Here is a 25,509-nt window from a genome sequence, read left to right as displayed (position 1 = left end):
AGTTAATTCCACATAAAATGCAAGACACTAAAATGTACCCATTAAACTGCTAAAAAACAAACTGAGTGGTGAGAATACGATAGAAGTCCAGTTTAGAGTCTGAGTGTTGTCACCATGTGATTACAATCACACAGACTCTTCCAAGCTTCCAGCTGGAGCTCCTGGAAGCTATTTCATACTCTGGTGCAAGGGCAAAGAAACACAACACAAGAAGGAGTAAGTCCTAAATTACTGGTTTCATCACATCTACCCTCTCCACCCCAAAATGGCAGAAAAGACACAGCGAACCCACCCTGCAGTCCTTTTGGTGTAAAAGAGGTGAGGATGAACTGGGGTGGGAACAGGTCATGACGCTGTGTCTGAAAAAGTCCCTTTCAGGGGAGTTTGTACACACAATCAAGCAATGAGCCTCTCGTCAATTAGGATTGGGAAACCAATGTTCCATTCTCAGTAAATCACAATTTCATTCATTTACTCAATATCAATTTACAAAGTACCTACATATTACCAGCTTCTACTTACAGCTATTTCTAGATAAAAAAGAAACTTGGCATCTCAGAGGGGCCACCATGTTCCCTCCAAGTCTGCCACTGAAAGAACCTTTTTTGAATTGGGTTTCTTCTGTACCCCTGAAAGGGTAACATCTTAAAGCTGAATCATCTTTAACTTGGGGGTCTAACATGATATGTAGCAATACTTGCATCCTAGACATACAACATTAAAAGATACACTAAATTCTGAAGGTTGCTGTACTGCAAAATTGTTTGTTTGTTTGTTTGTTTGTTTGTTTAGAAACGGAGTCTCGCTCTGTCACCCAGACTGGAGTGCAGTGGCGCGATCTCCGTTCACTGCAACCTCCGCCTCCTGGGTTCAAGCAATTCTCCTGCCTCAGCCTCCCGAGTAGCTGGGACTACAGGCACGTGCCACCACACCCGGCTAATTTTTTGTATTTTTAGTAGAGACAGGGTTTCACCGTGTTAGCCAGGATGGTCTTGATTTCCTGACCTCATGATCCGCCCGCCTCGGCCTCCCAAAGTGCTGGGATTACAGGCATGAGCCACCGTGCCCGGCCAAAAATAGTTTTAAATTAAAAAATACAGTGTTCATTTATGCTTGAAATTCCAGTCCTCAACCAAGCTTGTGACCACCAGCATTGACATTTTTGCCATCCAGGAGAGCTGACAGTGTCAGTTTGATACCTGGCTTTAGGGTCTGAGTGTATCCTAAACCTCTCAGGCTGGAGTTGTTCACTTTAGCTGAGAAGCAGGCATCGGGGTCGATCTGATACTTGGCTGCTATTCCGAAGCTAGTGTTACTGTTTCCTGCTGTCCAGGTGAGATTGATAGTAGTCTCCAACTTGTTCACCTTCTGGTAAATGGAGCTGCCAAACTGTCCTATCATTCACTTTAGTGTGAAGCTGGAATTCATCAGTCTTGTAGCCAACTGCACTGTTGCTCTGGGTCACTCGGGACTTTGCATTCTCAAAATTCATCTGGTAGCTGGCCAGCCAGCTCTCGTAACCCAGCACCAGAGCACCCTGGATTGAGGGCCCAGCAATGTCAAAATCCATGTCTCAGCCCAGTTTAATGTGCTCCTGCTTGTACCCTGTCTTGATTTTAGCATTTTTTCCCCAGTGTTAGGTGAGAAGGATGAATTGAAAGTCACCTTCAGTTCATGTGAAAGTTGATCTTCCACAGTAACCTCAGTGCCTGGTGTGTTGTCAGTGTTCTATTTCTCTGTAAATGTCAGGCCATATTCAGTCCATCTGTACTTGGTTTCCAGACGGCCTGTCACTTTGGTGGTCTCACTGTTGGCTGAACCTGAGCTTGTAAATTCCAATCCATTCTTCTCTTTTGTTTTCAAATCAAGTTCTATTAAGCCAAATCCATAGCCCTTGGTGAAGACATCCCTGGCAGATTTTCCAAGATCTCTTACATGGGTGGCCCAGCCATCTTTTCAGAGGTGGCGGCAGCAGGCTCAGAAGCAGCTATGGCAGGGGCTGTGGTGCGGAGGCAGATTTCCCTCATGCTCTTTTTGTGATCATGAGTTCTCACGAGATCTGATAGTTTAAAAGTGTGTAGCACTTCCCTCTCTTGCTTGCTCTTTCTCCTGCCACAATGTGAAGATTTACTTGCTTCTCCTTCATCCTTCCACCATGATTGTAAGTTTCCTGAGGCCTCCCTTCCATGCTTCATGTACAACCTGTGGAACTGTGAGTCAATTAAACCTCTTTTTTTCATGAATTACCCAGTATCAGGTAGTTGTTTGTAGCAGGGTCCCCTGAAACAATCAGGAAGAAAAGAACATGGTAAGGAAGACGTATAGGGTAAATGTAGTAGGCATCGCTATTCTACATGAATTTTCTAAACTTGTTGATGGCGGAAGCAAAGATTATCGTATGATCTGATGTGGATTTGAATGTATATAGAGGAAATACTTAGGAAAATTATGTTTTTAAACAGAAAGAGTAAGGGGATGTAATGGGAGGTAAGTTCTGTACAATTATTCAAACTGGTAAAATGGGCCAGGTGTGGTGGCTTATCCTCTAATGCCAGCACTTTGTGAGGCTGAGGCAGGAGGATTGCTCAAGCTCAGGAGTTTGAAACCAGCCTGGGCAACATAGTAACACCCCGTCTCTTAAAAAAAAAAAAAAAATTAGCCAGGTGTGGTGATGCACACCTGGTCCCAGCAACTTGGGAGGCTGAGGTGGGAGGATTGCTGTAGACTGGGAGATTGAGGCTATAGTGAGCCATGATCATGCTGCTGCTCTCCAGCCTAGGTGTCAGAGTGAGACCCTGCCTCAAAAAAACAACAAAATAGCAAACTGGTAAAATGATGACACCAGTAAATTATGATAAGCTATATGTATGTAATGTAGCACCTAGAGCAACCACTTAAAAAGCTATACAATGGCTGGGCGTGGTGGCTCACACCTGTAATCCCAGCACTTTGGGAGGCCAAGGCAGGGGGATCACCTGAGGTCAGGAGTTCAAGACCAGCCTGGCCAATATGACGAAACCCCATCTCTACTAAAAATACAAAAATTAGCCAGGTGTGGTGGCGGGGGCCTGTAATCCTGGCTACTCAGGATGCTGAGGCATAAGAATTGCGTGAACTCGGGAGGAGGAGGATGCAGTGAGCCGAGATCGCGCCATTGCACTCCAGCCTGAGCAACAGAATGATACTGTCTCCAAAAAAAAAAAAAAAGCAAAAAGCTATACAATGAAATACACTAAGAAACACTGTAGGCAAATCAAGACAGAACTATAAAAAAGTTTGAGTAACCCATGAGAAAGTTGTAAAGAAAACAAAGAGGCAAAAAGCCCAGAGAACAAACAGAAATAAAACTTAAATGGCAGACATTCCAACCAATAAGAACAGAATACGTATTCTTTTCATGTGCCTTTGGAAACATAGACGAAGATAGACATATCCTGAGCCATAAACCAACATAAAGCAAAAATTTCTTTTGTTAAAACATTTTTTTCTAATTTAAATCATGTAATGTCGGTCATATCAATAGGCTAAAGAAGAAAATTAATTATTTTATCAGTTAATGCAATAGGAGTTTGGCAGAATTCAACAACCATTTGTAAACAAAACTGTCAGTACAATAGGAACAGAGGAGAATCTTCTAAAAATCTACAGCTAACATTCTTTTTTGAATTTTGGTAATACGTAACACAAAATTGACTGTTTTATAACCTTTTACAATTCAGTGGCATTAAGTACATTCACATTGTTGTGCAACCATCACCACTTTCCAGAATTTTTTCATCATCCCACATAGAAATTGTATATCCATTAAACAATAACTCCTCATTCCCACTCCCCCCAGTCCCTGGTAACCTCTGTTTTACTTTGTCTGTATGAATTTGCCTATTTTAGGTACCTCACATAAGTGGAATCATACAATATTTGTCCTTTTGTGACTGGCTTATGTCACTTGGCATATTTTCAAGGCTTATCTCTTAAAAGCATCCATCAGAATGTCCCTCCTTTTTAAGGCTGAAAAATGCTCCATTGTATGTATATACCACATTTTCTTTATTCATTCATTTTCATTCATTCACATTTTCTTTATTCATTCAGTTGATAAACATTCAGGGTGTTTCCAGCTGTTGTGAACAGTATTGCTATGAACGTCGGTGTACAAGTGTCCGTCTGAGTCCCTGCTTTCAGTTTTTGGGGGTATATTCCTAGGAATGGAATTGTTGGATCAGATGGTAATTACATGTTTAATTTTTTGAGGAACTGCCAAACCGTTTTTCATAGAAACTGTATCGTTTTACATTCCCATTGGCAATGTGCAAGTTTCCAATTTCTCCACACCCCACAAAAATATGTTTTTCTTTTTTCTGGTAGTGGTTATCCTGTTTGTGGAACAGTATTTATTTTTTATTTAATTTATTTTTAATTAAAACTTTTGTTAAACATCTACTCTTGATTCTGGTCTATGGAACGGTATTCTTTTTTTTTTTTTTTTTGAGATGGAGTTTTGCTCTGTTGCCCAGGCTGCAGTGTAGTGGCGCAATCTTGGTTCACTGCAACCTCTGCCTCCCAGGTTCAAGCAATTCTCTGCTTCAGCCTCCTAAGTAGCTGGGACTACAGGAGCGCACCACCACACCCAGCTAAGTTTTGTATTTTTAATAGAGATGGTGTTTCACCATCCTGGCCAGGCCGGTCTTGAACTCCTGACCTCGCGATCCACCCGCCTTGGCCTCTCAAAGTGCTGGGATTACAGATGTGAGCCACTGCATCTGGCCAGGACAGTATTCTTAATGGTGAAAGATTAAATGCTTTCCTTCCACAATTGGGAACAAACCAAGGTTATATCTGTTCTTACCACTCTCATTCAGCATAGCACTGGAAGTTCTAACCACATTGGCAAAGAAATGAAACTGTTCCTATTTGCAGAGGACATGATTGTCTATGTAGAAAATCTCAAGGAATGAAGGGAAAAAAAACTTTTAAAGCTAAGTAAGTTTAGTCCAGTTGCCATGTAGAAGATAAAACAGACAAACAGTTGTATCGTATGTCATAGCATGAACATACGGTCACTGAAGTTAAAATACAATACCATTAAAATTACTAAAAAAAGAAGAAAGCTGAAGAAATTCTTAGGTGTAAATCTAACAAAACGTGTAGGGTCTGTTTGCAGAAAATCACAAAATGTTGATGAAATAAATCATAGACTGTCTAAACAAATGGAGAGACATACTGTGTTTATGAATTTGAAGATCCAACATAGTAGAGATGTAAGTTCTCACCAAATTGATATACAGGTTTAATGGGAATCCTATCAAAATTTCAGCAATGGCTTTTACAAGATTATTGTAAAATTTGCATAGAAAGGCACAGGCACAGGCTGTTTTAAAATAGCTAAATCAACTTCTAACATGAAGAATAAAGTGAGAGGAATTGGTTTACCCGATTTCAAGTCCTGCTGTGTAGCCGCGATAATCAAACTTGTGCGTTCGATCAGTACAACAGAGAGCCCAGAAAGAGAACCAGCATCAGTGTATGGAGGGGATTAATAGTCTTGAACATATGGAACCAGGTTTCAGGTTAAAAGCAGGATCTATAAATCTCACTTGGGTGCTCTAGGACTGCTTTCTTTTTGCCTTGACTATGGTTAGTGGCTTAAGTTGGTTAGTGGGCGTGGCTGGCTGTTGAGTGAGCAGGGATGTGTTTGTGTTACAGGCATTGATGGCCTTCCGGGATGTGGCTGTGGCCTTCACCCAGAAGGAGTGGAAGCTATTGAGTTCTGCTCAGAGGACCCTGTACAGGGAGGTGATGCTGGAGAACTACAGCCATCTGGTCTCCCTGGGTAAGACTGGCCTGTTTAAGGTTTCAGATTCTGCTTATGGGCATTTTAATCTCTTACGTAGCAGCTGCCATGCCTCTGACTCAGAAAGAAAAACAGTTTTTTCCCCTATTCCCCCAGAGAATGCCTGACTTTAGTAGAGCAGTTTTATGTGTGCGTGTGTGTGTGTGCGTGCTGTGAGCATGTGTCTGACACTGCATTTCAGGCCTGTTTACCTTGGCTGGGCTCCTCCTCTAAGATTATCTTCCTTCAAAAGGAGGAATATTTTTATTGACTCAAGCACAGGGTAGAATGAACATATTGCTTTTAGGTCTAGGATCCCCTCCCTGTATTCATCCTGTCTCAGCATTCATTGTTTTACTCCACCCCCGCACCTCCCTATCACCTTCTGGGTTTACTGCATTTCTGGGTTGGCTCTGAGTTCTGAGATAGCCTCTTAAACCACTAACTCAAGATCACCTTGTGTTTTTTTTTTTTTTTTTTTTTTTTCTGTGAGTAGGAATTGCATTTTCCAAACCAAAACTCATCGAACAGCTGGAGCAAGGGAACGAACCTTGGAGAGAGGAGAACGAACATCTTCTGGACCTTTGTCCAGGTGAGTGGGGAACCCTGGGCAGGCGAGGGTGCAGGGCAGTGAGGAGCACAGCAGGTAAGGAAGGAGGGGCTGTTTTTGAAGTGCTAGGAGGAAGTTCTTCTTCTTCAGGCCTCCTAGGCCGCTGGTAAAGGCTGCATGGCACTGCCTGCCTTCCACACTGTGTGCCTCCCCCCAGGAGAGGGCACCCCTGGCATTCCATCTCCTTCCTCCATCAGGGAGCCTCACTCCTCACTTGGCTTCCTGTCTCGAGCACATTCAGGATTTCTCCATTCTTGGGCTCATGTGGTTGGCGTGATCTTCAAAACAGTACCTGTCCTTTGAGACTAAGTCCTCTGCCCCTGTTTTTTTTTTTTTTCGAGACAGAGTCTTGCTCTGTCACCCAGGCTGGAGTGCAATGGCAGGATCTCAGCTTACTGCAACCTCCACCTCCTGGGTTCAAGCAATTCTTCTGCCCCAGCTTCCTGAGTAGCTGGGACTACAGGTGCCCACCATCATGCCCAGCTAAATTTTTTTGTATTTTTAGTAGAAATGGGGTTTTACCATATTGGTCAGTCTGGTCTCGAACTCCTGAGCTCAGGCAATCCATCTGCTTTGGCCTCCCAAAGTGTTGGGATTACAGGCGTGAGCCACCGCGCCCAGCCAGTTTCTATTCTTAACCTGGTAAGTTTTTTGTGCATCATTTCTATCCTGTAAATTCTCATAACTCTGTTTCTTTTATCATAGATTATTTAACATCACAGCAAGGTGTGAAAAACTGTACAATGAGTAGGGTTGGGGCAGCCGTATAGCCTAAGAGATAGCATGTTATAAAGCCAGGTAATAGCCCCATACTTTTCCTGATTGTGTCCTGTTCCTCCGTCTCTGTTTTCTGAGTTAGCATTCCATGATTGCCTTTATCCTTTTATTCCATCCGATGGGTTCTTCATTCATATAGGGTGTTGTTTTGCATGTCTGTAAACTTCTCTGCACATAATATTATTAAGTTGTTTCCAACCTTTTGACTATGAAATAATCTTGCTCTGTATTCATGTATGCCTCCTTGGGAACACGTGCAAGAGTTTCTCTTAAGATATATACCAGCTGGGTTCGGTGGCTCACGCCTGTAATCCCAGCACTTTGGGAGGCTGAGGCAGGTGGATCACAAGGTCAGGAGTTCAAGACCAGCCTGGCCAACATGGTGAAACCCCATCTCTACTAAAAATAGAAAAGTTAGCCGGGCATGGTGGTGCATGCCTGTAATCCCAGCTACTCAGGAGGCTGAGGCAGGAGAATTTCTTGAATCTGGGAGGCGGACGTTGCAGTGAGCTGAGATTGCGCCATTGCCCTCCAGCCTGGTTGACAGAGCGAGACTCCATCTCACAAAGAAAGAAAGAAAAAAAAAAGATATATACCTAGGTGTGTAGTAGCTAGTTCATAGACATGCATAGCCTCAACTTACATAAGTTATGCCAACTTGTGTTCTCAAGTAGGCATGGCAGCTTATGCTCCCAGCAGGAGTCTATGAGAATTCTTGTTGCACATCCTCACCAATATTTGGGAGTGTCAGACCTCATGTTTTATCCATCTATTCAGCTGGAAGCGAAATCTCAGACGGGTTTTTAAGTTGCTTACTAGTGAGCATGAGCATCTTTTCGTATGTTGCTTGGCCCTTCCTGGTTCCCCATCTGTGATTTGACCATTCAAGGTATTTGCCTACTTTTCAGTGGGTTTATTCTTTTTGTTATTGATTTGTAGAAATCCCAAATTATAGAAACATTTAGGTCTTTAATCTAACTAGAATTAATTTTATATGAATGCTGGGAGATAGAAATTAATTTTTGCCTGCTTTATCTTCTTGTTTATTTTCATGGTTTCCTGGCATTTTATTTTTGTTTTGTTTTTTGCTTTTAAATATAACTATATAGCTGGTGTTACACTATGTAGCAACTGAGTGCTTTTGTCTTTCTAAAAAAATTTCATTATATGAAAATGGGCTGGGCACAGTGGCTCACGCCTGTAATCCCAGACTTTGGGAGGCTGAGGTGGGTTGAGGTGGCCTCACCTGAGGCCAGGAGTTTGAGACTAGCCTGGCCAACATGGCGAAATCCTGTCTCTACTAAAAACACGAAAATTAGCCAAGCCTGGTGGCGCATGCCTGTAATACCAGCTACTCAGATGGCTGAGGAGTGAGAATCGCTTGAACCTGGGAGGCGAAGGTTGCAGTGAACTGAGATCATACCACTGTACTCCAGCCTAAGCTACAGAGTGAGACTCTGTCTCAAAAAAAAAAGTAAAATAATGATAAAAATGTTATTAAGATACAGTAACTAAGGTATAAGATGTGTTTTTAAGGTATAATAAACTACACTTATTTAGGTGTAAAATTTGGTTAGTTTTGGTATATGTATACATGCATGAAACCACTGCCACAACTAAAGTAACAAGCATGTCTGTCATCCTTGAAAGTTTTCTTTTGCCTCACTGTAATCCTACCTCCCACTCCTTCCTGTCCTCCCCTGTACCTGGGCAACCACTGATCAGCTTTCTATAATTATAGATTTGTCTGCATTTTCTAGAATTTGTATAACTGGATTATACAACTGGTTTCTTCACTCAGCATAATTATTTTGAATTTTATCTATGATGTGTGTATCAATAGTTTATTAATTTTTATTGCTGAGTATTCCTTTATATGGCTAGGTCACATTTTAATACTGACCTATGGAAAGATATTTGGGTTTTCATTTTTGACAAATATAAATAAAGCTGTTTTAAGCATACAAGTTTTCGTGTGAATATAATGCTTTCATTTCTGTTGAATAAATACCTGGGACTGGAATGGCTGGGTTGTATGATGATGGATACAATCTATATTTAACTTTTTAAGAAACTCACAAACTGCTTTCGAAAGTGGCTGCACCTTTTCGCATTCCCACGGCAGCGCAGTGTATGAGAGCTCCGGGTGTTCCGTATCTGTCGAAACTTGGCTTGGTTATTGTATTAATTTCAGACGTTCTTATAGCTGTGTAGTGAGTGGCATCTTACTGTGGTTTTGACATTTTCTTAATGACCGATGACGTTGAGTATCTTCATGCACTTATTTGCCATCTTATATCTTCTTTAGAGAAGTGTGTTTTCACATCTTTTGCCCATTTAAAAATGTGGTTTCTTATTTTTGTATTATTGAGTTTGAGAGTTCTTCAGATATTCTATATAGAAGTCCATTATCAGATACATGATTTACAAACATTTTTTCTGTGGTTTACTTTTTATAATCTTACTAGTGCCTTTCAAAGAGAAATTTTTAACTGGGATGAAATCCAGTTTTCAATTTTTTCTCTTATGAATTACAGTTTTGGTAGTATATTTAAGAAATTTTTGGCCGGGCGCGGTGGCTCACACCTGTAATCCCAGCACTTTGGGAGGCCGAGGCGGGCGGATCACAAGGTCAGGAGATCGAGACCACGGTGAAACCCCGTCTCTACTAAAAATACAAAAAATTAGCCGGGCGCGGTTGTGGGCACCTGTAGTCCCAGCTACTCGGGAGGCTGAGGCAGGAGAATGGCGTGAACCCGGGAGGCGGAGCTTGCAGTGAGCCGAGATCGCGCCACTGCACTCCAGCCTGGGCGACAGAGCGAGACTCCGTCTCAAAAAAAAAAAAAAAAAAGAAATTTTAGTCTAAACTAAGGTCAAAAAGGTTCTCATTTTTTTCTTTTAGTAATTTTATAATTTTTAATTACATTTAGGTCTATACGCCTATTTTGAGTAAATATAAAAATGTACATAAATTCAGGCCTCCCCTTTTTTAGGGGAGGAAGGGCATACAAATATCCAATTTTTCCAGCACCATTTATTGAAAAGACTGCCCTTTCTTTACTGAATTTCCTATGTACTTTGGTGGAAAATCAGTTGACCATATATGATAGGTCTATACCTGGACTTTATATTTTTTTCTACTCCTCTGTTAGTGTCTCTATGCCAATACCGCAGTTTTGATTACTGTAGGTTTATTAGGTCTTGAACTCACTGTAAATCCTCCATCTTCTTTGGGAAGCCGAGGCAGGCGGATCACAAGCTCAGGAGTTCGAGACTAGTCTGGCCAGCATAGTGAAACCCCATCTCTACTAAAAATACAAAAAAAATTAGTTGAGTGTGGTGGTGTGCACCTCTAATCGCAGCTACTCGGGAGGCTGAGGCAGGAGAATCGTGTGAACTCGGGTGGCAGAGGTTGCAGTGAGCCGAGATCGCACTATTGCACTCCAACTCAGGCAAAGTGCGACGAGACTCCATCTCAAAATAAAATAAAATATCCTCCATCTTTGCTTTTTTTTTGCAAGTTCTTTTCGTTATTCTTTTTTTTTCATATGAATTTTAGAATCAGCTTGTCAGTTTTTATCAAAAATGCCTGCTGAGATTTGGATTGGGATCGAGTTGAATCTGTATCAATTTGTGGAGAACTTACATGTAAATAATACTGTGTCTTACCGTACGTGAACACAGTGTGGCTCTCCATTTACATAAGACTTCTTTCATTTTTGTCGGCATTGTTTTGTCATTTCTGGTATACAGGCCTTACATATCTCTTGTCAGATTTGCCCCTAAGTGTTGTATTTTTTATGCTATTTTTAAGTGTCAATTTTCAGTTGTTTATTGATGGTACATAGAAATAAAATGGATTTATGTGTAGTGATTTTTGCATGCTGTAATCTTGCAAAACTCACATCTTTTTCCACTGGAATATTTTAATACGAAGGACCTTCTCTGTATTCCAGATGGACTGTGAATGGCAATCCCTAAAGCTGCTTAAGTTCGCTCTTGCAGATATGATCTTACTGACTCTAATCAACGATACAAGGAGTTTTTCTTAGGAATAGTATGGTCAAAAATAAGAAATACATATTTTGTGATTAAAAATAGTTAACAAATGGAATAACATATAAATCAGTATTCTATTTATAATCGTCTGCCTTGAACCAAGGGTCTTCTGTTAAATAGTTTAATTCCATTAAATTCTTCACTTCTGTTCTGATAGGGCACTCAAAACCCTGATTCAGTTTCTTGCTATGGGTTGCTACTTGCGGGGCACATTTCTGATCAATGCTCTTAAAAATTTGTTCCAGGGGCTGGGTGCGGTGGCTCACGCCTGTAATCCCAGCACTTTGGGAGGCCAAGGTGGGTGGATCACTTGAGGTCAGGAGTTTGAGACCAGCCTGGCCAACATCGTTAGCCAGGCGTGATGGGTGCGCCTGTAATCCCAGCTTCTCGGGAGACTGTGGTGGGAGAATTGCTTAAACCCAGGAGGTGGAGGTGCAGTGAGCTGAGATAGCGCCACTACACTCCAGCCTGGGTGACAGAGTGAAACTCTGTCTCAAAAAAAAAAAAAAAAAAAAGAACTTAGTCCATAATTACCTAGGAGTTATGGTATCAACTTATGGAAGCTGAAAGCGCTGCCACTTTCCAGAGCGTTTAATTTATACCATCATGGGAATTAGTATTATCTCCAATTGGCAGCCTATTTAAACCTAGAAACAAAATTTTTTGAAAAAGTAAATTTGTATAGTTTTAACAGTTTTGGATAAGAATATGCTTAAGCCAAAATATATATAATCCCTGAAACATCTTTATGCTAATAAGTCATCTATTACTAACCTTCAAACGCTGAACTTCTCCTTAATTCGCCAGATTTTTAAAAAATCCTGGATTGTTGAGCAAAACAGTGTACGCAGTGTTGTGCAATGCTATTCGGGGAATATACTTGGCCGCAGTCTGCCCAGAGGCTAGAGGATAGCACCCTCGTTTGCCAGGAGGGCAGCATCAGAGATTCCTCTTCTTCAAGAGGACTTAAGAGTGTCCATGCAGCAGTTCAGGAGACAACTCACATCAGGCTGCTATGGAAGCTCCCTGGCCTAAAGCCTGTTCCACACAGGAACCAGTATCTCTTGCTGCAGCCTATCTGATTCGTGGGTGCCCCTTACTTGAGTCGCCACAGTCAAGGAAGCCCAAAATATGGCTCCCGTTCAGATGTTTAGATCTTATTTATAGCATCTTCAGGATCGTAATCAGTCTGTTACTTACCGCAGCTCAGACACCAAGTTCTTGGCTCTTGCATAAACAGCAGGCCAAACAAATGTTTCTCAGGCAAGGTTTCATAGGCGTGAGCTGGAGCAAAAGCAAGAGAGCAGCGCCCAAGAAAGGAAAATCAATGTGTAACTCTACTTGCAGCAGTTTATAGAGCTGAAGCTGCCTGTGATGCTTTTTTGAACTTTCTGGTTTGGCTGATAGGACTAATTTGTAGTGTGGGTTTTCTGTGCTGCAATAGAGCATGTAATGTGCCCTTGTGGGTTGGAAGATAGGTCTTTGTTGTGAACATCTGAAGAAAACTGCTGGGCAGGTATTGCAATCCACAGGCACCTGTGGTGATTCTGACCGAGACTTTCTCTCTAGCAGAGCCTAGGACAGAATTCCAGCCCAGTCTTCCCCACCTGGTGGCCTTTTCTAGCTCACAGCTCCTCAGACCATATGCACTAAGTGGTCATCCCACACAGATCTTCCCAAGCTCATCTGCAGGAAGTGACTTCCAACTAGAAGCTCCAAGATGCTCTAGTGAAAAAGGAGAAAGTGGAGAGACAGAAGGCCCCGACACCTCATTAAGAAAGAGGCCAAGCAGAATTTCTAGGACATTCTTCAGCCCACATCAAGGTGACCCAGTAGAATGGTTGGAAGGGAACACACAAGGAGGAATAGACCTTCGCCTGGCCCAGAGGATGAGTCCTGGGGGGTCAGACACAATGTTGAAGGGAGTAGACACCTCAGAATCTGGAGCAGTCATACGTGGAAACTATAGACTGGGACTTAGCAAAAAGTCAAGCCTGTTCAGCCACCAGAAGCATCATGTGTGCCCTGAATGTGGGAGAGGCTTTTGCCAGAGATCAGACCTTATCAAGCACCAGAGGACACACACCGGGGAGAAGCCATACCTGTGTCCAGAGTGTGGGCGTCAGTTTAGCCAGAAGGCCTCCCTCTCCATACACCAGAGGAAGCACTCGGGGGAGAAGCCGTATGTGTGCAGGGAATGTGGGCGACACTTCAGGTATACATCCTCCCTCACTAATCACAAGAGGATTCACTCCGGGGAGAGGCCCTTTGTATGTCAGGAGTGTGGGCGAGGCTTTCGCCAGAAGATAGCCCTCATTCTACACCAGAGGACACACTTGGAGGAGAAGCCCTTTGTGTGTCCCGAGTGTGGGAGAGGCTTTTGCCAGAAGGCATCCCTCCTCCAGCACCAGAGCTCACACACAGGCGAGAGGCCCTTCCTGTGCCTCGAGTGTGGGCGTGGCTTCAGGCAGCAGTCACTCCTCCTTAGTCACCAGGTCACACACTCAGGGGAGAAGCCTTATGTCTGTGCCGAGTGTGGGCACAGCTTTCGCCAGAAGGTCACTCTCATCAGGCACCAGAGGACACACACAGGGGAGAAGCCTTACCTGTGCCCCCAGTGTGGGCGGGGTTTCAGCCAGAAGGTCACCCTCATTGGACACCAGAGGACACACACAGGGGAGAAGCCCTACCTGTGCCCTGATTGTGGGCGTGGCTTTGGTCAGAAGGTCACCCTCATCAGACACCAGAGGACACACACCGGGGAGAAGCCTTATCTGTGCCCCGAGTGTGGGCGCGCCTTTGGCTTTAAGTCGCTCCTCACCCGACACCAGAGGACACACTCAGAGGAGGAGCTTTATGTTGACAGGGTGTGTGGGCAAGGACTTGGCCAGAAGTCACACCTTATCTCTGACCGAAGGACACACTCGGGAGAAAAGCCCTGCGTCTGCGATGAATGTGGGCGCGGCTTCGGCTTTAAGTCTGCCCTCATCCGGCATCAGCGGACCCATTCTGGGGAAAAGCCGTATGTCTGCAGGGAGTGTGGACGTGGCTTTAGCCAGAAGTCTCACTTACATAGACATAGGAGGACCAAGTCTGGTCATCAGCTCCTACCCCAAGAGATCTTTTGACCTTTCCTTTCCTCGTGCGTGTGAAGCTGGCAGAAATCACTAGTAAATGCTTCAGTTTCCTGAAATTGGATGGAAAAAGAAAATATTGCTTTCTTTCATTGATCATGAGATAGTTGAATTTTGGTTTACCTTCTATATTCACAGTTTGTCTTGGCTTGCTAGGGATTCCACAACAAAGTACCCCAGGCTGGGTGACTTTAACAACAGAACTCTATTTTCATATTTATGGAGGCAGGAAGTCCCAGATGAAGGTATTGGTAGGTTTGGCTGCTGCTAAAGCCTCTCTGCTTGGCTTGCGGATGGCTGCTTTCTGGCCACATCCTCACGTGGCCTTTTTTCTGTGTGTATACTTTCCTGGTGTGGCTTCCTCCTCTTGTAGGGATACCAGTCATTCTGGATAGAGCCACAGCCATATGGCCTCATTTAACCTTCATAACCTTCTTAAAGGCCCTATCTCCAGACACAGTCACACTACAGGGTTGGGACTTCAACATGAATTCTTGGGAAACCCAATTTAGTCTATAACACTCCACTACCAAAGTTCAGGTCCTTCAAACATACAAAATACATTCACAGGATCCCAACAGTCCCAAAATTCTTTACCCATTTCAACTTCAACTCTAGATCCAAAATCTCATTTAAATATCATCTAAACCAAGCATGAATGAGACTTTAGGTACAATTCATCCTTAGGCAAAATTCTCCAGCTGTGATCCTGTGAAACCAGACAGATTATCTGCTTCCAAAATATTATACAATGGTGGGACAAGCAGAGGCTGAACTCCCCATTCCAAAGGAGAGACATGAGAAAGAAATGAAGAATGATGGATCCTCAGCAAGTCTCAAACCTGGCAAGGCAACTTCCATTAGATTTTAAGTTTCGAGAATAATCCCCTTTGGCTCAGTGCTCTGCCCTGTGGGCCAGCTGGATTTTGGTACTGTGTAGGGATGCTTTGTAACCTAAAATGTGGAAGTGGCTTGGAACTGGGTTCTTGGTAGAAAGAAGCTACAAGAGTTTTGAGGCACATGTTAGGAAAAGCCTGGATGACCTTTAAAACACTGCAGCCCTACTTTTTGGGCTCACGGGAGCTGCAGTGTCGCTTCCTTGGCCCTGGGCAGTGGCTCCTGGCCCACTGAAATTGAGAAGGAGACACACTTGCCCTCTAGCCCTGTACTCTCTGGAGCCATTAGAACCTTTGAGAATCACATTCTTCCCTTTTCTTGTACCTTCCTGTAGAATCCCAGAAGTCCAACAGCCTGCCTTCATTTGTCCTGTGTCTTTCTCTATTCAGTTCAAGCTGGCAGCATTTCTGGTGAGATGGTTAACTGGTTCCATTCAGACCTATACCAATCTCTTTATCACATGGTTGTCCAGCCACACCCTAGTGTTCTTTCGAGAACATACTTTCTCATTTTTTGCAATGCGGACAGGCGGAGAGTTTTCCAAATCTTTAAGTACTGGTTCTTTTTTGCTTAACAGTTCCTTCAATTTATCTTTCTCCTTTCACATTTTACTATAAGCAGCAAGGAGAAGACAGGCTCCACTTGCATCACTTTGTGTAGAAATATCACCTGAATATTCTGCATTGCCTCACTCACAACTTCTATACTCCACAAAACACTAGAATGCAATTTGGGCAAGTCCTTTGCAAGGATTCCAGTTTCCCGTTACCCATTCCTCATTTCTGTCTGAGACCTCACCATAATCACCTTAAAGAAAAAAAAAAGAACAAATTTTGTAGATACGGGTTTTTGCTGTGTTGCTTAGGCTGGTCTCATACACCTGGCCTCAAATGATCCTCCTGCTTTGCCCTCTCAAAGTGTGAGCCACCACACCCAGCCCAGAACCTTTAACATCTACATTCCTACCAACAGTGTTTTAAAGGTTATCCAGGCTTTTCCTAACATGTGCCTCAAAACTCTTGTAGCTTCTTTCTACCAAGAACCCAGTTCCAAGCCACTTCCACATTTTAGGGTTACAAAGCATCCCTATCACAGTACCAAAATCTGTATTAATTTGCTAGGGCTAACTTAAGAAAACAACAGACTGGGTGCCTTAAACAATAGAACATTTAGCTTCTCACAGGTCAGGAAACTGGAAGTCCTAGAATGGGGTGTTGACAGGTTTGGTTTCTACTAAGGCCTCTCTCCTTGGCCTGCAGATGGCTGCCTTCCCTCTGTGGTGTCACATAGCTTATTCTTTGTACACACACTTTCCTGATGTCTCTCGTTAAAAGGACACCAGTGATAGTGGATTAGGGCAACACCCTAAAGACTTCATTTTAACCTTAATTACAACTTTAAATGTCCTGTATGCAAAAACAGTTATATTGGGGATTAGGGCTTCAACATATGAATTGCGGTGGGGAGGGACACAATTTAGTCCATAACACTCTGACTTCTGGACTTCCAAAATTCGTGTCTAGCCATGAGCACCTGCCACAGAGTGCTCTCCTGACCATTCCTTTCCTTTCTCCATAAGTGTGAAGATGGCAGAAACCAATAATAGATGTTCCACTTTCCTGATATGGAATGGAGAAAAAAGAGTTGCTTTCCTTCATTGATCATGAGATAGTTGGTTTATGCTTTACTTTCTGCACAGCGGTCGTTTGTATTTTATGGTCTTTTGTTTTAATAAACTGCTTCTCTACAAAGCTGCATACCTGGCTATGTACCTCATTCACTGATACTTTTAGGAGAGCCCCAAGGCATTCAACCTCTTCGGAGACATGGAGGAATTACTCTGCATATTTATTCTAGACTACTGTCCTATGGGACGGGGATATTACGGTATTCAACCTCACCTCTTCCTAAGTCTTCCAGTGTCTGTGATGAGAGATGCTGGCCACAAGCTCAACTTCCCTGACTCCAGATTGAAGGGCATTTATTCACATCCCTGTCACGTTAGCTATGCCTGCGTGCCAGTGATCCAGCCCGTCAGCCACAACTTTCCTTAAAACTCCAGTCAGGAGCTAAGACTCTGAAGCCATCCACCCTTCTATCCAGCCCAAGACACTGCCCCTTTAGCTGTAGTCCCTCCTGTTCCTTGATCCCCAGAGCCCAAATGCCCTAGATCCTGACAAATGCCTACATCAAGACTGGCCCTGGCCCTGTTCCTTCAGCACCAAGTGTTTACTGCATGGTCAGTCTCCCCAGTGCTTGGAGCCACTGCTGGCTCAGAGGGGTTTTTCACCAGAATGAAAAGAAAGATTTTAGTTTGGGAAAATTCGCCTTGGGAGGATAGATGAAAGAAGAATGACAGATGGGGGTCACTGACCCAGCATCTCAGCTGGAGATGGTCTTTGGGTTAGCTTTGGTGGGGATGCCTTGAGACCACTGGGGACAGCCCTTATCAATACATTTTCACTGAAGCCATTTTGCCTCAGTGAGTTATCCAGTGGCCAGAGCTGAAGTCACAAGGGAAGCAGGGTGTGCGTGTGTGTGTGTGTGTGTGTGTATGCACGTGTATGTGTGGTGTGGCGTCATTTCATGCCAGAAGTTTAAAAATTTCTACTGAGAATATAAATAGAAAGAATAACCATTCCAGCATGTATATTGACCTTTTACTTGAAAGTGTTTTTCCATAATGGAAGTTTCTATGGCCATTCACCCAAAATGGACCTGATAACTGATAATATAAATAAAAAACAGGCCCGGCGCAGTGGCGCACTCCTGTAATCCCCACACTTTGGGAGGCCAAGGTGAGTGGATCCCTTGAGGTCAGGAGTTCGTGACCAGCCTGACAAACATGGCAAAACCCCATCTCTACTAAAAATACAAAAATTAGCAGAGCGTGGTGGTGAGTACCTGTAATCCCAACTACTCGGGAGGCTGAGGCAGGAGAATCACTTGAACCCGGGAGGCGGAGGTTGCAGTGAGCCAAGATCGTGCCATTGCACTCCAGCCTGGGTGACAAGAGCAAGACACTGTCTTAAAAAAAAAAAAAAAGTGTGTGTGTATATATATATATTTATATATCTTACATATATATATACATGGAACTTTTTTTTAAATATCTCTGCTAGATACATCTGAAACCTCTCTTTTAGATAAAAATGGTGATGAAAGAAGGGGAAAGAATGATTTGATTAGGTTAATAGAAAACCACTCCTGAAATGAATATCAGTGTTTTATAGAAATAAGAAATCTATGCCCGGACGGGCGCGGTGGCTCACGCCTGTAATCCCAGCACTTTGGGAGGCCGAGGCGGGCAGATCACGAGGTCAGGATATCGAGACCATCCTGGCTAACACAGTGAAACCCCATCTCTACTAAAAAGTACAGAAAATTAGCCGGGTGTGGGTGGCGGGTGCCTATACTCGGGAGGCTGAGGCAGGAGAATGGTGTGAACCCGGGAGGCGGAGCTTGCAGTGAGCAGAGATCGTGCCCCTGCACTCCAGCCTGGGTGACAGAGCAATACTCCGTGTCAAAAAAAAAATTAAAAATAAAAATAGATTCAGCTATAGTCCTTTTGAAAAGAAAAAACATACCACAAAAACATCTTCTTTAGGGTTACTCCGTTTGAACTCTTGAATATAATAGAGCTGGCTGTTAATACCTAAAAGCAGCACAAAATGAAATGTAAAATTAGTGACTCCAGGCCGGGTGCGATGGTTCACGTCTCTAATCCCAGCACTTTGGGAGGCCAAAGCAGGCGGATCACCTGAGGTTGGGAGTTCAAGACCACCCTGACCAACATGGAGAAACCCCGTCTCTACTAAAAATACATGGTGGTGGGCACCTGTAATCCCAGCTACTCGGGAGGCTGAGGCAGGAGAATCACTTGAACCCAGGAGGTGGAGGTTGCTGTGAGCCGAGATTGCACCATAGCACTATAGCCTGGGCAACAAGAGTGAGACTCTGTCTCCAAAAAAAAAAAAAAAAAAAAGTGACTCCAATTTTGGTGACATTGGATTAAGATAAAATGTTTAGGAATAAGTTTAATAAAGGATGTTCGAAACCAACAAGTAGAAAACTGTAAAGCACCACTGAAACCAGAAATAGACTTCAATAAATAGAAAGGCATCCTCTTTTCTTGGTGAGAACATCTCAATATAATAAAGATGTCAATCTCACCTTATAGTTTACAAAATTTTGCAATCTCATTAAAAATTCTCACCGGGCGCGGTGGCTCACGCCTGTAATCCCAGCACTTTGGGAGGCCGAGTCGGATGGATCACCTGAGATCGGGAGTTCAAGACCAACCTGACCCACATGGAGAAACCCCCATCTCTACTAAAAATACAAAATTAGCCGGGCGTGGTGGCACATGCCTGTAATCCCAGCTACTCGGGAGGCTGAGGCAGGAGAATCGCTTGAACCTGGGAGGCGGAGGTTGCGGTGAGCCGAGATCACGCCATTGCACTCCAGCCCGGGCAAAAAGAGCGAAACTCTGTCTAAAAAAAAAAAAAAAAAAAAAAAAAAATTTTAATGAGTTTTTTCATTGACATGGACTGTAAGTTAATGCTAAAATCCACATGGAAAATTAAAGAATTCCAACAAAATTGCTGCACAGGAAGTGCTTTAGAGGGACTAGCCCTTCCAGATTTGAAAACTTTACAAAGCCTGTATAATTTAAGCAACATCATAGCACTGGCACATGAATAGGTCAAAGTAACAAGAGCAGAATGCATTAAAAAATGCCTATCGAAAGGTAGAATATCACATGACTGTGGCAAATACTCTTTTAATAAATGGGACGTTGACTAGCCATTTGGAAAATAATAAAATTCCATTCCTCCCGTCATACACGAGAATTTATAATGGGTCAGAGATTTTAATGTGAAAAAAATATATTTTTTTTCACATTGCCAGAAGAAACATGGATACTAGAAACATGCTATAAGAAAACATGAATGAAATAATCTTTAACCTGGTATACGGCGAGGCTTTCTAATTCTAAATCCAGAGCCAATAAAGGATTAATAAATAATGTCTACAAATACCAAATAGCATTTGCATGGACAAAGTGTACCATAACATCAAAAGACAAATGACTACAAAAAATCCTTATCAACATGTAAATCACCATACTTCACCGATAAAGGGTTAATCCTGAGGCCGGACGCGGTGGCTCACACCTGTAATCCCAGCACTTTGGGAGGCTGAGGAGGGCGGACCACCTGAGGTCAAGAGTTCGAGACTTGCCTGACAAACATGGTGAAACCCTGTCTCTACTAAAAATACAAAAATTAGCCAGGCGTGATTGTCCCCGTCTATAATCCCAGCTACTTGGGAGTCTGAGACAGGAGAATTGCTTGAACCGGGGAGGCAGAGGTTGCAGTGAGCTCAGGTCGCGCCATTGCACTCCAGCCTGGGCAACAAGAGTGAAACTCCGTCTCCAAAAGAAAAAGAAAAAAAAAAGGAGGGGTTAATACTTACTTTGTAGATGTTTTAAAAATTGAGGGGGAAAAGATTAGAAATCCTATAGAAAACTGGGCAAAAGACATGCACAGACTCTTTACCAAAAGACGTATAAATATATGAAAAGACATTGAACTTCACTCATGGTAAGAGAAACGTAAATTACAACTACACTGAGATACCATTTCTCACCCATCAGATTGTCAAAAATTTAAAAACTTAACAGTACTCTCTATGGCTGAGACTGGAGAAACAGGCATTTTCATACATTGTTGGTGGGAATGCAAAATGTTTTAAGTTCTATAGACTTAAATTTGGCAGTATTTAATTATATATACACATACCTGTTGACACAGCAAGCAAGTGCACTTCTAAGAATTTATCCCTTGAGAGTCACCTCCAGGCTGCATGTGGTGGCCCACGTCTGTAATCCTAGCACTTTGGCAGGCCTGGATGAGCAGTTTGCCTGAGCTCAGGAGTTCGAGACCAGCCTGGGCAACATAGTGAAACCCTGTCTCTACTAAAATACAAAAAATCAGCCAGATGTGGTGGTGGTCGCCTGTAATCCCAGCTACTCAAGAGGCTGAGGCACGAGAATTGCTTGAACCTGGGAGGCGGAGGTTGCAGTGAGCTGAGATCATGCCACTGCATTACAGCCTGGGCAACAAAGGGAAATTCTGTCTCAAAAGAAAAAAAAAAGAGTCCAGGCGTGGTGGCTCACGCCTGTAATCCCAACACGTTGGGAGGCCAAGGTGAGGTCGGCAGTTCGAGACCAGCCTGACCAATATGGAGAAACCCCATCCCTACTAAAAATACAAAATTAATCAGGCATGGTGTCACATACCTGTAATCCCAGCTACTAAGGATGCTGAGGTCCTGAACCTAGGAGGCGGAGGTTGCGGTGAGCCAAGATCACACCATTGCACTCCAGCCTGGGCAACAAGAGCGAAACTCCATCTCAAGAAGGAAAAAAAAGTCACCTTCAGTGATATGAATGTACAGGTGCACACGATTACTTATCAGCATTATTTATAGTTGCAAAATATTGGAAGTTGCGTGGACATTCAAGCATAGGAAAGGATTGAATAATACGTGATGGAGTCAAATGTAATTGTGAAAAGAATGAAGAAGATACCAGCAAACTGTTACGGAGTGATTTTTAGAAATGTTAACTGAAAAGAGCAAAGTGGAAAAAGCATATAGAGTTTGTTACCTCTTGTATAAGAAAGAAGGGAAAATAATGCACACAGTGTTTGACTAGACCCCCTCAGTCTTGGTTGGGCAGGGTTTGTTATATGTGAATTAGAATTACAAACAAATCCAAACTCTAGTAGGTTTGTGTTTTGTAGTGGTATGGGCAAAGCAATCCTGAAACTATTTTGTATGCATTATAAGATTGAGCAAATGAGTACATGTGTCTATGTTATTGAGAGCCAGGGTTCTCGCTGTGGAAGAAAAGTCCTACAAATGAGTAATGGGGAAAACAAAAAAGAATCCTGTGAGGATGGACTGGAATTGGAAGTATTGGTGTGAACATTTGATTCCAAAGATGTGTGTGTGTGTATCCATGCATGTATATGTGCACATGCATCTTTGTATGCATGTGTATGTGTGCATATATCTGTATGTTTGTGTATACACACGTATGCATTTTCTAGGTCTGTCCACTGAAAAGACTTAAGAAGCACAGACACACCAGTAGCAGTGAGCACAGGTGGTATCCAGATCTTAATCTCTAACACCATTTTTCAGTAATGAAAATCAGGATGACCTGAAGAAGTGGCTGCTTTCAGGACTAGGATTTGATGATCCTGAAATACTTTGTCAGGCCAAAAAGGAAATGCATTAAAAAAAAAAAAAAAAAAAAAAAAGATGGAATATGCCTCTAGGACAGAAGAATCAGTTTGAAGGAACTCCCACTCATTGGCCAAATCTGAGTTGGGACAATTTGAGTATCAATCTAATTGAGTATACTAATGATTTATAAAGCATTGGGGGGGGAAAAAACTTAGGAGTGTGTGTCAATCGTAAATATATAAATAAGTGAAGTCTATTCTTACAGTAGGGTGCCATGGGCCAGCTGGTCAGTTCACGTTTCTCTCCTAATGTTAACATCTTACAGAACCGTGGTACATGGCCGGGCGCGGTGGCTCAAGCCTGTAATCCCAGCACTTTAGGAGGCCGAGACGGGTGGATCACGAGGTCAGGAGATCGAGACCATCCTGGCTAACACAGTGAAACCCCGTCTCTACTAAAAAATACAAAAAAACTAGCCGGGCGAGGTGGCGGGCGCCTGTAGTCCCAGCTACTTGGGAGGCTGAGGCAGGAGAATGGCCTGAACCCGGGAGGCGGAGCTTGCAGTGAGCTGAGATCCAGCCACTGCACTCCAGCAAGGGGGACAGAGTGAGACTCCGTCTCAAAAAAAAAAAAAAAAAAAAAAAAAAAAAAAGAACCGTGGTACATTTGCCAGAGTTAGGAGACTAACATTGGGACGACACTATTAACTGAACTACACACTTTATTTAGACTTTCCACTAGGTTTTCGCTATTCCATGTCTTCTGATCTAGATTCCATCAGGATCCCATGTGGCATTTAGTGATCACATCGCTTTAGTCTCCTCCAGTCTGTAAGTCTGTCAGTCTTTGTTTTTCATGACCTTCACTTAAAGAGAACTGCCCGGGAACTTTATAGAATGTCTCAATTTGGACGTGTCTGATGTTTTCTTATTAGATTGGCATTACTGATTTTTTGGAAGAATATCACAGAGGTGAAGTGTCCTCATTGTATTTTTTCAAGGGGTACATGATACCAGCATGACTTTTCTGGTGATGTTAACCTTGATCACATGGTGAGGGTGAAGCCTGACAGGTTTCGCCACCATAAAGTTATCATTTTTCTCTTCCCATACTCTTATTTTTAGTAGTCACCACTTCTAGCCCATATGCCAAGGGAGGGAAATTAAGCTGTATCTCCTGGGGAAGGGATTATCAAAGAATTTGTGAACACAATATTAAAACCACATTAGCAATTAACAAGTATTTGACTGGGTGCGGTGACTCATGCCTGTAATCCCAACACTTTGGTAACAAGTATTTGACTGGGTGCGGTGGCTCATGCCTGTAATCCCAACACTTTGGTAACAAGTATTTGACTGGGTGCAGTGGCTCGTGCCTGTAATCCCAACACTTTGGGAAGCTGAGGCAGGTGGATCACTTGAGGTCAGGAGTTCAAGACTAGCCTGGCCAACATGGTGAAACCCCATCTCTACTAAAAATACAAAAATTAACCAGGCATAGTGGCACACGCCTGTAATCCCAGCTACTCAGGAGGCTGAGGCAGGAGAATTGCTTGACTTCAGGAGGTGGAGGTTGCGGTGAGCTGAGATCACAGCACTGCACTCCAGCCTGGATGACAGAGAGAGTGTCTGTTTCAAAAAAAAAAAAAAAAAGAACAATTATTTTAGGAAGATAATTTAAAAATATGTAATTTTTTTTTTTTTTTTTTTTTTGATGGGATAGGGTCTTGCTCTGTTACCAAGGCTGGAGTGCAGTGGAACAATCATGGCTCACTGCAGCCTCTACCTCCCCAGCTGGAGCAATTTTCCCACCTCAGCCTCCCAGGTAGCTAGGACTATAGTTGTAATCTGGCTGGAGTGCAATGGCACAATCTTAGCTCACCGCAACCTCCACCTTCTGGGTTCAAGCGATTCTCCTGCCTCAGCCTCCCGAGTAGCTGGGATTACAGGCATGCACCACCATGCCCAGCTAATGTTGTATTTTTAGTAGAGACAGTGTTTCACCATGTTGGTCAGGCTGGTCTCAAACTCCTCACCTCAAGTGATTCACTCACCTCAGCCTCCCAAAGTGCTGGGATTACAGGCGTGAGCCGCTGCGCCCGGCCGGCCCATGTTAGTTTTTAATATGAGTGTGCATGTAGTTGTTAGTATGTTATTTTATTATCCCTTAAATGACTACAGGATCTGTAGTTTTATCTCTTCTTTCATTGCTGGCATTCTTTTTTTTTTTTTGAGACAGAGTGTCACTCTGTCGCCCAGGCTGGAGTGCAGTGGCGTGATCTCCGCTCACTGCAAACTCAGCCTCCCGGGTTCATGCCATTCTCCTGCCTCAGCCTCTCGAGTAGCTGGGACTACAGGCGCCCGCCACCGCGCCCGGCTAATTTTTTGTATTTTTGGTAGAGATGGGGTTTTACCATGTTAGCCAGGATAGTCTCGATCTCCTGACCTTGTGATCTGCCCCTCTCGGCCTCCCAAAGTGCTGGGATTACAGACGTGAGCCACCGCACATTGCTGGCATTCTTAATTTGAATCTCCTCTATTATTTTAGCATGAGAAGATTATGAATTTTACTGATCGTATTAAAAAACAATTTTAAGCCAGGTGCGCAGTAGCTCACACCTGTAATCCCAGCAATTTGGGAGGCCAAAGGGGGTAGTTTGCTTGAGGTCAGGAGTTCAAGACCAGCCTGACCAACATGGTGAAACCTCATCTCTTCTAAAAATCCAAAAATTAGCCCAGCATGGTGGTGGGCACCTGTAGTCCCAGCTACTCAAGAGGCTGAGGCAGGAGAATGGCTTGAACCCAGGAAGCGGAGGTTGCAGTGAGTCGAGATCACACCATTGCACTCCAGCCTAGGCATGGCGAGACTCCTTCCCCCCCCAAAAAAATAATTGTTTAAATTGTATTGATTTTCTCTTTTCAATTTTATTGATTTCTTCTTTTATC

At 43.2% G+C, this 25,509-nt stretch overlaps 1 protein-coding gene and 1 pseudogene across 4 annotated transcripts in view; one reads left to right on the top strand and one right to left on the bottom strand.

The window, feature by feature from the left end:
• LOC105498887 (zinc finger protein 169) overlaps positions 1 to 22,638 on the top strand; it is a 50,377-nt gene extending 27,739 nt beyond the window's left edge. For 3 of the 4 annotated variants that reach the window (XM_011771266.2, XM_011771267.2, XM_071077520.1), the window contains exons 3-5: positions 5,704 to 5,830; positions 6,327 to 6,422; positions 12,846 to 22,638. In XM_011771266.2, coding sequence (XP_011769568.2) covers positions 5,704 to 5,830; positions 6,327 to 6,422; positions 12,846 to 14,404 — 1,782 coding nt within the window. In that variant the 3' untranslated portion in view covers positions 14,405 to 22,638. The remainder of the gene's footprint in view (positions 1 to 5,703; positions 5,831 to 6,326; positions 6,423 to 12,845) is intronic. The other variant, XM_011771269.2, reaches the window with a different exon arrangement.
• On the bottom strand, positions 1,108 to 1,570 carry LOC105498886 (non-selective voltage-gated ion channel VDAC1 pseudogene; annotated as a pseudogene).
• Positions 22,639 to 25,509: the final 2,871 nt, after the last annotated feature.

This window comes from Macaca nemestrina, chromosome 14, assembly GCF_043159975.1.
Source record: "Macaca nemestrina isolate mMacNem1 chromosome 14, mMacNem.hap1, whole genome shotgun sequence".
In the NCBI taxonomy this organism is placed as follows: domain Eukaryota; kingdom Metazoa; phylum Chordata; class Mammalia; order Primates; family Cercopithecidae; genus Macaca; species Macaca nemestrina.
This window is presented reverse-complemented; position numbering and strand designations above follow the sequence as displayed.